This window comes from Anolis carolinensis, chromosome 4, assembly GCF_035594765.1.
Source record: "Anolis carolinensis isolate JA03-04 chromosome 4, rAnoCar3.1.pri, whole genome shotgun sequence".
Taxonomy (NCBI): Eukaryota; Metazoa; Chordata; class Lepidosauria; order Squamata; family Dactyloidae; genus Anolis; species Anolis carolinensis.
In genome coordinates this window covers 89,778,663-89,792,083 of record NC_085844.1, presented here as the reverse complement: position 1 = coordinate 89,792,083, position 13,421 = coordinate 89,778,663, and the positions used below count along the sequence as shown (strand labels likewise).

Below are 13,421 nucleotides of genomic sequence, written 5' to 3'. Positions count from 1 at the left end.
GATGGCAAAGGACTAACAGGGAAAGTCCTTTTCAGATTGGGATAATCGAAAGATGTGTTTAATAGGCCTGGAAATGCAATCCAATTGTGTTAACGGAGGTAAGAGGTTTGCTAATATAAGGCTTCAGAAAAACAGTAATTACCAATTTATAGATAATGCTTCTGTTTTTCAAATCATATCTGAAGTAGATGGATGTCCTCCTCCACCTGACATTCTGCATGGTCAGCTTCGAGGAAATAAAAAGCAAAAGTATTCACCTAATGAAACCATGGAGTATCAGTGTGACAATGGATACTATATTTCTGGATCTCGTACAATAACGTGTTTAAAGAAGCAATGGTCAGAAGCACCCCAGTGCAGAGGTATTTGATCCCATTCTGATATATCTTGAAAGTGAGGTACAAATGGAAATGGACGTTTTCTTTTTTTCTAGGTAGATTCTTGAATAGCTTCTCAAAAGTGATAAGAAATGTCTCCCATGATTTTTAGCAATGGTTAAAGATGGCCTTTGACCTACCAACTTGAGGTCAGGTCATCCAACATGTAGTTGAACTTATGTGGCATAGAGTGACGTACCTTCCATTTTGTCTGTTATCCAGGATTGCAAGGGATATAAGAATGCTCAAATCTTGCTTGCCAAAATCAATAGCTGAGGTCAGCATTCATATTTCTGTGCAGTAAAACACATTTTGAACATGAATTAATATTTTTGCATTGAAATAATATTTTTATGCAGAAAACACTTAATTCACATTCAATTTTTCTATAAAGGAATTGATATTTCTGTGTCGAAATATTATTTTCAAAAGAGAAAATGTGTCCTGCATACAAAATGTTCTTTTTTGCAATTTTTTTCTGTGCATGTTGCATGTGAAAAATTGCACATGTAATTTTTTTTGTAGAGAATAACTCTCTGTTAAAATTCCCATCCATCTAGGATTCTTCTAATTCAAGTTTCTTACAACTTGAGAAACTTTCCCCCCAATCATCTCTCCTCTTTCCTAGCATGAAGGGGTTTGAAAGGCTTGTATAAATTGTGCCTTGTATTTTGTGATAATATATTTATGGTCTGTTTGTCTGAATTACATGGATTGATACAAGTCCATTTGGGTATCCAAGCCTTAGAGCACAATATGGGTTAGATTTATTGGTTAGATTACTGTTGGCCTTTTCCAGTACTGTTGACTTTATGAGTAAATGCTCTTTCTTGCCAAACTAAAGATGAAGAATCCTGTAATTTGATATCTGCAATTTTCAAATTGTGTTGATGCACAAATTCATTCTGTATCACTACTGTTTGAAATTTATTTGGTTAAAAACTTTGCTGAAATGTCATGTACATATATATTTCTCCTGAAACATGCTTTCTGTTTATATTTCTTTGACTACATTAGATATGTATTAGGTATGTCCAAAAAATCGTTTTGAATCGTATATCGGATTTATATTGGATTGTTCTTGCTTTTTTGAGACGCATTCCGAGACGTTGTCTCACAGCGCAACCAGCAATGTAATTTGAACCATCGTTGGCCCATTCTCTAATTGTCTCTTAATGTTTCGTTAATTTTTTCCCACCAAAATTTTTTAAAATATATTTTTTAAAATATATTTTTAAAATTTTTGTTTCTGCAACCTACCTTGAATGGGAGCTTGGCGCAGCCTAACATGGCTGCCGCTCCCCAGCCAATCAGAAGCTTCCACGATGGACACAAAGATGGGGGCTAGGGTCCTCTGCGTCCACATGGAAGATTGCCATAAAAGCCCATTGTGTAGCCTGGGCGAGCCATTCTGAGCTGGGTTTTGTGCGGAGAGGGTGGTGGTCTGCAAATGGAAAGCAAGCAAACCTCATGTCTTGAGGGAGAGAGAGGGTGAAGGGGCCCGATCTGGCTGTTCTCACAGAGGGGTTTGGAGAAAGGGTTAGGGTTTTGTTGCTGGTTCCTTCTCTTGTGAGTGTGTTAATTTTGGGTAGTGCTCAGCTATTTAGAGCTGTGAATTCCAGAGTTATATTTTTTCCATATTATTAATAAAATTATCTAGCTTTCAATTTCGTTAAGAATAGTTCTTGCTGGATCATAGTATCCAAGGAAGCCCCTCGGACCCTAGACCAGTGCCTGGCCGCTGTAATGGGTTGGATGAGGGCCAACAAGCTGAAGCTCAATCCTGACAAGACAGAGGTCCTCCAGGTCAGTCGTTAAGGCCGATCGGGGCATAGGGTGGCTACCTGTGCTTGATGGGGTCACACTCCCTCTGAAGGTGCAGGTCCGCAGCTTGGGGGTCCTCCTGGACTCATCACTGTCACTTGATGCTCAGGTGTGGGAGGTGGCCGGGAGGGCCTTTGCACAGCTAAAACTAGTGCGCCAACTGCGACCGTACCTCGAGAAGTCTGACTTGGCCATGGTGGTCCACGCTCTGGTTACCTCAAGGATGGATTACTCTAACGCACTCTACGTGGGGCTGCCCTTGAAGACGGTCCAGAAATTCCAGTTGATACAACGGTCGGCAGCCAGGTTACTAACTGGAGCTGCTTATAGGGAGAGGTCAACCCCCCTGTTTAGGCAGCTCCACTGGCTGCCGATTATATTCCGGGCCCAATTTAAGGTGCAGGTTATTACCTATAAAGCTCTAAACGCTTCGGGACCTGCCTATCTTTGTGACCGCGTCGTCCCCTATGAACCCACCCGGTCGCTGAGATCTTCCAGGGAGGCCCTCCTCTCGCTTCCGCCCTCCTCACAACTGCGTTTGGTGGGGACGAGAGAGAGGGCCTTCTCGGCCGTGGCCCCGGACTCTGGAACTCCCTCCCCAGGGAGATTAGGTTGGCTCCCTCTCTACCTTCCTTCAGGAAACAACTGAAGACTTGGATGTTTCAGCAGGCTTTCGGAGATAGTCATTAATTAATCAGCCCCAGAGGGTTTTTAATAATCTATCCTGTATTTATTATGGTCTTACGTTTTATGTGTTTTTAATGTAATTTTTTATTCTGTATTGTTGTTTTAATTGATATATTGCATTACTGTTTTATCTGTTTTATATTGTGATTGTATTATGTTGCTTATATTTTGTCCTTGTGTTGTTTGGGCCTCTGCCCCATGTAAGCTGCCCCGAGTCCCCACGGGGAGATGGTGGCGGGGTATAAATAAAGTTTTATTTATTAATATTATTACCTTTGCAGAATCAGCAGTCTATTTCATTAAGAAGGCATTGCCTTTCAGGCTTGTGGGATCACATAGCCAGAGACACCATTGATTTCCAGAGTTCTTGCTTACAAATATAGCAAGGGAATTTATAATTTTCAAAGTATCTGTGCACTCCTTGCCAGGGCATTGGCCAGCTTGCTCACAAGTACATTTCCAAAGGAAGGCAAGGCATTGCCTTTGAGGTTTGTGGGATCACATAGCCAGAGACACCTTTGATTTGCAGTGTCCTTCTTGCTTAAAAATATAACAAGGGAATTTCTAGTTTTCAAAGTTTCTTTGCACACCTTGCCAGAGCATTGGCCAGGTTGGTCACTGGTACATTAAAAAAAGGAAGGCAAGGCATCACGTTTGTTGCATGTGGGATCACATAGGAATACACACCATTGATTTCCAGTGCCCTTCTTGCTTAAAAATATAACAAGGGAATTTCTAGTTGCTTGGTGTGGTCACTGGTCCATTTCATAGTGATAAAAACCCAATTGAACAGGAAATAAAACTTTCAAACCAGGAACAGGTTTCTTCAAATATTAAAAAATAGTGTATTATTAAAAGTTATAAAAATTCGCCAAAAATCGTAGGATACAGGAAACGTTCTGCAATTTGTTGAGCTAAGAGTGTTGAATGTGTTCTCCCACTGTATCAAATTTTATGAGGATAGCTCCAGAAATGAGGGCGGGAGAGCCCTGTAAATGTCCCCCCTGGGTGCCATTTTTTTGGTGATTGCGCGTGCGCACCCGACATTTTAGAAACATTTAGAATCATTACAAATTTTCAGAAATATTCGAAATTTTTGGGTGAAAAAAATCAGAAATAGTTTCTATTTCGAAGCGCCCCCTAATTTAGAAACAAGAATTGAAATATTTTTTTCATTGATCGGACATGCCTAATATGTATTTTAGTACAGATTTCATTTTAATCAGCAAACCGTTTCACTACATTTGACAAGCATGACGTTTGGATTCTATTTTGTTTCTTCATTAAGAAAATATTAGTTGAATTGGTTTGAATTTAGTTATATGAACCAAACGAACTTGTTCCCACTGCTGCAGTGAATTATAAGGAGTGTTGGAAAAAAAGAATGATCATATTTTCCCCATACTACACACAATGCCATGACAGAAAGTACATGTTACTTGTGCTTTATGGGATGATATCTATGTTGTTCATGGTTATCTGTTCATTAGACCATTTTCAGTTAATGAATGTGTGTGAATTGAATATGTGTGGATTGAAAATTTTGTATTTAAGGTTAAATTTGGATAGCCTAAGCAGATATTTGTGACATGTTATATTTTGGCAGAATTATTCAAATATTTAAGTTGGAAACCTTTGATTAATGGATCTAGAAAAATCCAAGATGTCAAGCCTACTTCATTACTGATGCTTGACATCATAACACGTTCTGAAACAGTTTGCTTGACTTTCCTGTTGTGCACAGAATTGGAGACTACTGATAACATAAAATTCCTGGCTTGTTATAACACTCATGCATGGACCCTCAGTGCAGCTGTGTGTGCATTCAAAAGGTTCAAATATATTAAAGGTCCAGTTAGAAATTATGGAAGTATACATTCCCTACATCTTACCCGTTTTGCCCTCCTCCCCTATTGAAAATATATGCATCAGAAATCAAATTTATAAATTGAATACAGATTGTCTGCCCATTCATTTCCAGTCTTAGATACCTATAAATACACAGAAATGAAAACTAGATCAGGTGGAATCCCATCAGTGAGCCTTATAGGCTTAATGAAAATGGTGGTTATAGATGAAATGGAAGTGCTTAATTATAGTGGGCAAGTGTTCTGAGCAAAGTAAAATGGTGGCCAAAAAAAGTCAAAGTCTTGCATGCACTATTCTAGGTTTATGCAGAAGCTACTACGTAAAACTAATATATAATAGGTACTAAAAGTACTCTTCAAAAGTGGATAGGAACAAGATAAACACTGGGAGTAAACAGAGAAGCAAAATGCAGATTTGTTGAAATCCTATTGACACAAAAGCAACTGTGCGGTCTGTTCAAACTCTTAAGCAAAGGACAAATAGATGTCATTCATACCTGAAAAAGAATAAAAATGAGAATCATCATTAGTAATTGTTGTTGTTAATTGATTGTCCATACTTCACTAACAAACATGGATGGTTTGATTTCCATTCTTAAAAATGAATAGTATTTCCCCTTATTTTCCTTTTTCATATCTGTAACAGTGGGGAAGGATATGTGTTCTCATACTATTTGCAATCATATTGAATGTTATGAGGAAAAATGCTGTTTTCTGATTCAGTGTTCAATTCTTTTCTAAAGCTAATGTAGAAAAATGTGGCCGCCCACCTTCTATTGAAAATGGAGATATTATTGATCTTTTAAAAGATGAATATAAATCAGGTGAACGTGTGATATACAAATGCCAACGTTTCTACAACATGGAAGGAAATGCAGCAGTAAGTTGTCAAAATGGCCATTGGTCGGACACCCCAAAGTGCATAGGTATGAGAATAATTTCAAGACTTCATAACAGTTAATGGTATAGATCTTGTAAATACAGAAAAAAGTAAAATTCATTTACAGTAGAGTCTCACTTATCCAACATAAATGGGCTGGCAGAACGTTGGATAAGCGAATATGTTGGATAATAAGGAGGCATTAAGGAAAAGCCTATTGAACATCAAATTAGGTTATGATTTTACAAATTAAGCACCAAAACATCATGTTATACAACAAATTTGACAGAAAAAGTAGTTCAATAAGCAGTAATGCTATGTAGTAATTAACGTATTTACAAATTTAGCACCAAAATATCATGATATATTGAAAACATTGACTACAAAAATGCATTGGATAATCCAGAACGTTGGATAAGTGAGTGTTGGATAAGTGAGACTCTACTGTATATGTCATGGCTTTAATAGATTTATTTAGTCATTGAAAAAAATGTATGAATTCTACATAATAGAAGCATACACTTATAACTATTTCATGTTACACGTACTCAAAACAATGCCTTCAGAATGATGGAGTTGGAAAGGTTGTTGCAGGTCACATACTGGAAGTGAAGTTGCCTTCTTAGTGTAAGACATACATGGATAAAGCTGCCTTCATATGCCTTCCTTATTTGTCACAAAGTGTTTTGATTACTTCTGTAATCTTGGTTGAAGGCATGGGGAGAATCTACACCACTGGTTGGTACTTCATAGTGCAGAAAGTTAGACAGCATAGACAGAAAGTTAAATATTTCTTGGATTTATAGGATCCATGTTTTGTACTTCCAGTGTCACTGAACTTTATAATAATTGTAGCCCTATACATTTTCTTATGATGCATGTTGAATCTCTACCCAAAGGGATTCTCTCCTTCTATCTCCATTTCCATCCTCATTGGGAGAACAGTGGGGCTGAACAGGAGATTTTGTCCTACAAATTACACTCTTACTTCCATTGGGAAACCTGATTTTGTTTAATACCATTGGGAATATAGGCAAAGCTCTCCTTTCAGTAAAGGCTCTCATCTACATGATGAGAGCAATAATACTAAAATGGATTTGGAGGCCTAGCATATTCCGCTTCTTTGTTTTTTTTTAATTCAGAACACTCTGCAAAGACGAGAATGGAGCTTATATTGAAAATTAGTCCAATGTAAAATATGCTTAAGGTCTGAAGTTAAGTTTAACAGTTCCTCACCTTAGTTTGCATCATTGGCCACTTAGCAATGAAGTTTTGTGTTGAAGAAATTAGGTCAGCGGGTATATATTAAGAGTTCTGAACAATTCAATGTATATTATACAAATAGAAACCATTTCTTTTCCTGAACTCCCATTGTAATCTTAATGGATACTGTATCCTATCTCTCAATGGGAAAAAGAGGAAGGTGAGGAAGACCAAATTCAGTTACAAGATACTATAAATGAATGAGCAATACATGTGAAAAAGCAGGTTTTATTCATTATTTATGCATCACAGAAATAGGTACGTAATCACCAAAGTGCATGACATTACTACAGCTTTATGTGAGGTTGATCAAGTTCTAGTGTTCTTTTTATCTCTATCATACTCTTTCTTTTACTGATTTGTCTAAAAATAAAATTATTTTTATGGTTTATCTGTGATCTATTACTCTATTAGGTTGACAACTGCATATCTGCCAGTTAGAATTGCAGGTTTGGGTGCACAGTATATTCCCTTGTCCAGAATACACTTGCTTGTTGTTCACAGAAGAAGATGACTGAATATGAATAAAATTATACTATCATAGAACTAAGATGCAAAATGAGTACCGGTATTTATGCAATTCCTCTCTCTCTTCATTGCTCAACCTAGACAGCCTTTTAAACAATCCCCTTGGCATGAAAGTGCTGCTGGTCAGATCCAAAACAGTGACCTATAAAACAGCTGCCATTTTGCTTTGATCTTTGACCTTGACTTGATCTGTAGTTGAGTATACCAACTTGGGATACAGCTGGGGTGGAAATGATTGATGTCTCTTGGGCATGTGTTCCTATTATTCATTCTGTCTGCATCTAGATAAAGGTTAACCAAAGAACACTAGGCTTGTGTCAGAACTATTTGACTTAAAACAATAACTTAAACACTTGGCCATTTCCAGGTCCAAGTTCAACCATAAAGACAGCTGAAGTCACACACAAAGATTCATTATCATTGGGAGTACTGCAAATGCTGGTTCAGGAGCAAGCAGAAACAGTAGCTGCGTTTGCAGTCTGAGTCAAACACCAAGTGTTCACAGAGTAATTATCTAAGGTTTAAGAGTTAAAAAGTGTAGTAGTCATAAGATTATCACCACAGTTCAAGCTTCAGCAAGGTACAGCACAAGAATTCAGGACACAACTGAAGAACATGACATATTCACAGAGGAGTCCATACCTTATGTCTTTCTGCAGTTCCATGTACAGCAAGTCAAGAAGACATGGAACGCAATAATATAAGGCTGAGGTGGACTGGGAAGGACAAATTATATTTCACAGCTGGAGATGTAGCAGAATTTGCCTGTAAATGGGGCTACCGTCCACATCCATCTTCACCTGAATTCAGAGTACGATGTGTCAATGACACATTTGAATATCCACGATGCATACGTGTAAGTATATTGCAATTTAACTATAACAGTGGAATAGCCATGGCAGAAGAATTCATTTTTGTTTATTCTAGGGAAAGCAAAAGCTTTGATTATATAGCTTATGAAGAACTATGGATTTGTATTGTCAAAGGCTTTCATGGCCAGAATCACTGGGTTGCAGTGAGTTTTCCAGGCTGTGTGGCCATATTCCAGTAGCATTCTCTCCTATTGGAACATGGCCATGTAGTCTGAAAAGCTCACATCAATGCAATTATGGATTTGTTTTAAAAGAAATGGGTGTGCTGGTGTCCTGATGCATAGCCCGTACTAGTAGGACAGGATATGGAGAAATGACCCTCAAAACTATCATCCAGTTAGCTTTCTCAACATCACTTCAAAGCTATATGCTCAACATCTACTTCTTAAACTGACAGACTGGCTACAAGAAAAACAATAGAGCAAGCAGAGTTCAAAAGTGAATATAGCACCATAGATCAATCTTTCACACTAAATCATATCATAAAGAAATATACCAAGGGGGGGGACAAACATGTTTTTGTTGCTTTCATTGATCTTTCTGCTGCCATTGATTCCATTAACAGAATGAGATGATGGTGAAAGCTATGGAATTCTGTTATTGATTGCAGACTATTAAGATTGATACACGCACTATACACCAACACAGAAATGAGTGTCAGAGTTGGCAGAAATGGTTCTCGGACAGAAGCTTTTCCAACAACACGGGGAGTAAAACAGGGATGCTTACTGGCCCTACTCTTTTCAACATCTATATGAATGATTTAGTGCCTTCTTTGGCTAAAACTGACTCTCCGTCACCAGTATTCAGGAACAGAAAGATTTTCATCCTGGTGTATGCAAATGATACAGTGCTCATCTGTCTCTCAATTGGGTCTTAAAAATCTTCTAAAGGCTTTCAGTACCTACTGCTAAGAGGAAAATCTGTTAATAAATTACTCAAAGACCAAGGTTATGGTTTTTGGCAAACACTGCACCAGGTATAACAATCTGGGAATTGTTTTTAGTGAATCTCTTTCCTGGAAATGTCACAAGGAAGCAGTGAGGTTGAAAGCTGAGAAAACAATAGCAGCTTTGATGAAATTTTTCCACACTCAGGGCGGTCCATTAATTAGACTTGCTCTAAAAATCTTCAGTAGCAAAGTGTTGGTACAGATGTTATACAGTACAAAAATTTGGGGCTTAGATAATAACTTTTTTTATTATTCCTCCAAAAACTCTATTATCTCCCAACTAGAACTCCCACAGCCCTTCTGTGTACCTCATTCAAGACAAAAGTAGATAGTGCCCAATTAAGATACTTTAAATGAAATGCCACTCTACCAAGTAACCGTCTTCCAGCATTGTTACTTGGAAATAAGCAACCATCGACACTGCAAAATAAGTTTAGAAAATCTTCTACACAGCAACAACCTCTCATAGTTAATTCTGCCTTGGATACGAATAAGAGGCAATTAAGAGACTGGCTATTTTGGACTGATTCAAGAAGGGTTCTGCAGTCAAACAAGAACACCAAATTCTCCCCATGGTTCCCCTTGTTGAAATCTGAATATTTTAGAGCCAGATATCTGACTAAACATAAGCCATCCTCCTTAAGAATTGCCTTCACTTAACTGCAATTCCAAGTAAATGCCCTCCACAGTATTTGATTGGCATTATCATAATGTGCCATTGGAAAACAGACTTTGCATTTGTAGCCAGTCGGGTGAAAGGCACTGTGTACTACATGCTAAACTGCCCTTTGTCTAGTGACCCGAGAGAATGATATTTGAAACCTCTGCAGATAAATGGCAATGACAACTATGTTGTAGAAATGGTTCGGTTTTTACTAAGCAACTCAAATGATTATGTAGTATATAAAGTGGCCCTCTTTGCTTTCTCTGCAAAAAAGATCAGGAAGATAGAGCTAGATAAAATTGCCATCAACTGTTACAGAGATGTAACTCTCCCCCAGTAACAATAATTCACATTATTTTTGCTCTTTGTGCAAGCATGAAGCTCACCTATGTTTGCTATCTTTTGCTTTCTGTTTGCTTTGAGGGTACTACTCTGTGCACCCTGCACCTGTACCTTTTTGTCATGGCCTTGGACTAGTACAATAAACTATTTAATTGATTGGTTTGAACAAATGAAGAAAGGATATTTGTATTTTTTTTCTTTTCTTTTAAAAAAAGGCATTGATGCTAAAATGTGAATAATACTGGAAAGTATCAACATCTGGACTCTTTATTTTCACATAAGATGAACACTGTCCACAATGACAGGTTTTTTATTTCTTTTAGGCCACTTTATATAATTGGTTGACTGACTTTCCTTATATTCTGGTTTTTTTTATTCATGTGAAACCCAGACTGACTTAAAGGGTATATCAAAACAAACTAGTAGAACAATGTGTAATACAAGGATTCACTTAAAAACATTAACTTTGAACAGTTTTAAACTCATTCAAACATATTAAATATTAAGAAACAGCAAACCTATTACACTACATTGCAGAAAAAGAATTTGCACATAAACATTAGAACAAGTTTCTGGTGATTAAAGCTACTTGACAGTAGAATATGCTTCCTTGGAGTAATGGGGTCTCACTCTCTGGAGGTCGTTAAGCAGAGGCTGTATGGACATCTATTCACAGTGCTTTGATTGTGCCTCCCTGGGTGGCAAAAGATTGGACTGGATGGCCCTTATGTTCCCTTCCAACTCTATGATTTGACCCCAATCATATACAAGTTGAAGCCTTTTTTGAAAATAGTCTGTTTCTTGTCAGTGAAAAGAGAGCAGTAACAGTTGGCTTAGCATGCCTAGATCTTGAAAGCAACTTATAGTACTATACTATTATTTGTGTATACAAGCATTATTTTAAGCAATTTGTGAATTGCATTAAACATAAATAATAGTTATTCAAAATCTGGGCTTGTAATCTTACCCATTCACTTTGTATTTTTCAGATATAAATATAAGGAATGGGGAGAAGTGGACAAGATTTTTAATGAGCATGTCATCAACAGAAAATATAGTTCAATTATCTTCAATGGCTTAAAATTACTCTATATAATTGCAAATACATTTTTCAAAGATTATATATTACACATATACTTTTACTGAACTGTGAACCTTTTAGTTAACATGTATTTTTTAGAAAACAAAACTCCAATATTTGTAAAAGGTGAAGTTATAAATGTAATTCAATTTCCAAACAAGCAAGCCTATTGAAAGGAGAAAAAATCACCTGAAGCTGAAAATGCATGCACTGTGCATGTGAACTGGGAATGAGGTTCAACAGGTTAAGAACACAGTAGCTGTATGTAATTTCAGTAGTTACATTTTGTTTGTAAGATGTTTATGCATTATGAAAAATAAAATAAAAAGCACCTATTTGCAAAAGTGATTTTCTTTACTGCTGCAAAACAACCACGATATCCTTTAAGCTTGAAACGTGTATACTTATTGAAGATAAGTATCAGAGTCAATGTCTGAGTTGACACATCCCAGCTTCTGTTGTTCAATTTGCTTTCCAATATGCCCATACAAAGGTTTGATCCCTTGTCATTTTTTGTGTTAGATCCAGTTATATATTTAACTGAACTTGTTAACATTTGACACTCAACACTGTAAAAGTGGGCAGAGGGGTTATTATTTTACGAACTGAGTCATCTTCAATTTCAAAATCTTCATTGTTGCTGTCATTTTGTTCTTCACCATATTCCTGTTTTTCGGAAGAGGGTAGTTCAATGAAAACTGGAACTGCGATTTCAGCAGAATGAGGGACTGTGCGTATAGCTGACGGTAGACTAGGATACTCTATTTTACATTTATTTTTCTTGTTATATCCTGATGTTTTCACTTTACAAAAGTAACAGTCCCTTGAATGATCTCTGAGTTCTCGTCAAACCATAGTATACCAAATGACAATTTATCACATATTCCCTTCATCCACATCCGTAAACTCTTGACACACTGCTTGCACACCTTGTGAGGGGACGAAGACTTATCTTGATTACCAAACTATACTTTAAAATATGCTAAACAGACTTGCCTGAAAATTGCACTGTTTGTCCTTTGACTGGGAATGGTGGGAACTATCAAAGATACAACAAAATGAATCAAGGTTGTTTAGGCACTTACGACGTGAAATAGCAGAGGCAGACATAGGAAAAGAAATAAGTACACATGAAAATATTTTTTTTGCAAACTCCTTTTATACAGACAAAGACTTGGACTACACTTTGGAATACAATTCACTATATAGAGTGGCACACAAGCTCTCATCACACTGTTTCATGTGGAATCAAATAGCCTGGACATATATGAACTTTTGTCTGATTTCCAAAGTCATCCCCCACTCCTTCCCACTTAAAGGCGATTTGTTCTAAGCCAATAGAAGAACACTAGTGCTTCCCTTGATCCAGTCTAGAGTGGTAGCTTTAAGATAAGTAAAGGCAAAGATTTCCCCTGACGTTAAGTCTTGTCGTGACCAACTCTGGGGGTTGGTGCTTATCTCCATTTCTAGGCCGAAGAGCTGGCATTGTCCATAGACATCTCCAAGGTCATGTGGCCGGCATGACTGCATGGAGCGCCGTTACCTTCCCTCCGGAGCGGTACCCATTGATCTACTCACATTTGCATGTTTTCAAACTGCTAGGTTGGCAGTAGCTGGGACTAACAGCGGGCGCTCATTCCACTCCTGGGATTTGAACCTGGGACCTTTTGGTCCACAAGTTCAGCAGCTCAGCACTTTAACACACTGTGCCACCAGGGGCCCCTAGCTTTACGATAGCTATAGAGAAAAAAACTCAATGTGATAGAAGAAAACTAACTGCAGTTTTGAAATCAGCATGCCTACTGAAGTCTAGAGCAGGTGAAAAATTGAACTCAACAAAATATGTTAAAAATAGTTCCCCACTGTTTTGAAAATAATGATTAATTTTTTATATAATACCTACAGATTTTAAAATTAAAAGGAAAACATTTTGGTGTTTCAGTCTAACTTGAATTGAGTCACCTTGACTATGTTGAAGTTAGCTGCATGTGTCCTGAGTGTTGAGAGCATTACATTGAAAATAGAAATTTGCCAAAAATGTTATGAGATGCCAGCTGAAACAGATAAAGTGAGCTAAAAAACA

The 13,421-nt window shown here is 37.4% G+C and overlaps 1 protein-coding gene across 4 annotated transcripts in view; it reads left to right on the top strand.

The window, feature by feature from the left end:
- Positions 1-11,682, top strand: part of LOC100565260 (complement factor H-related protein 2) — a 58,668-nt gene extending 46,986 nt beyond the window's left edge. For 3 of the 4 annotated variants that reach the window (XM_062980765.1, XM_062980763.1, XM_062980766.1), the window contains 4 exons: positions 186-362; positions 5,500-5,682; positions 8,087-8,283; positions 11,247-11,682. In XM_062980765.1, coding sequence (XP_062836835.1) covers positions 186-362; positions 5,500-5,682; positions 8,087-8,283; positions 11,247-11,252 — 563 coding nt within the window. In that variant the 3' untranslated portion in view covers positions 11,253-11,682. The remainder of the gene's footprint in view (positions 1-185; positions 363-5,499; positions 5,683-8,086; positions 8,284-11,246) is intronic. The other variant, XM_062980764.1, reaches the window with a different exon arrangement.
- Positions 11,683-13,421: the final 1,739 nt, after the last annotated feature.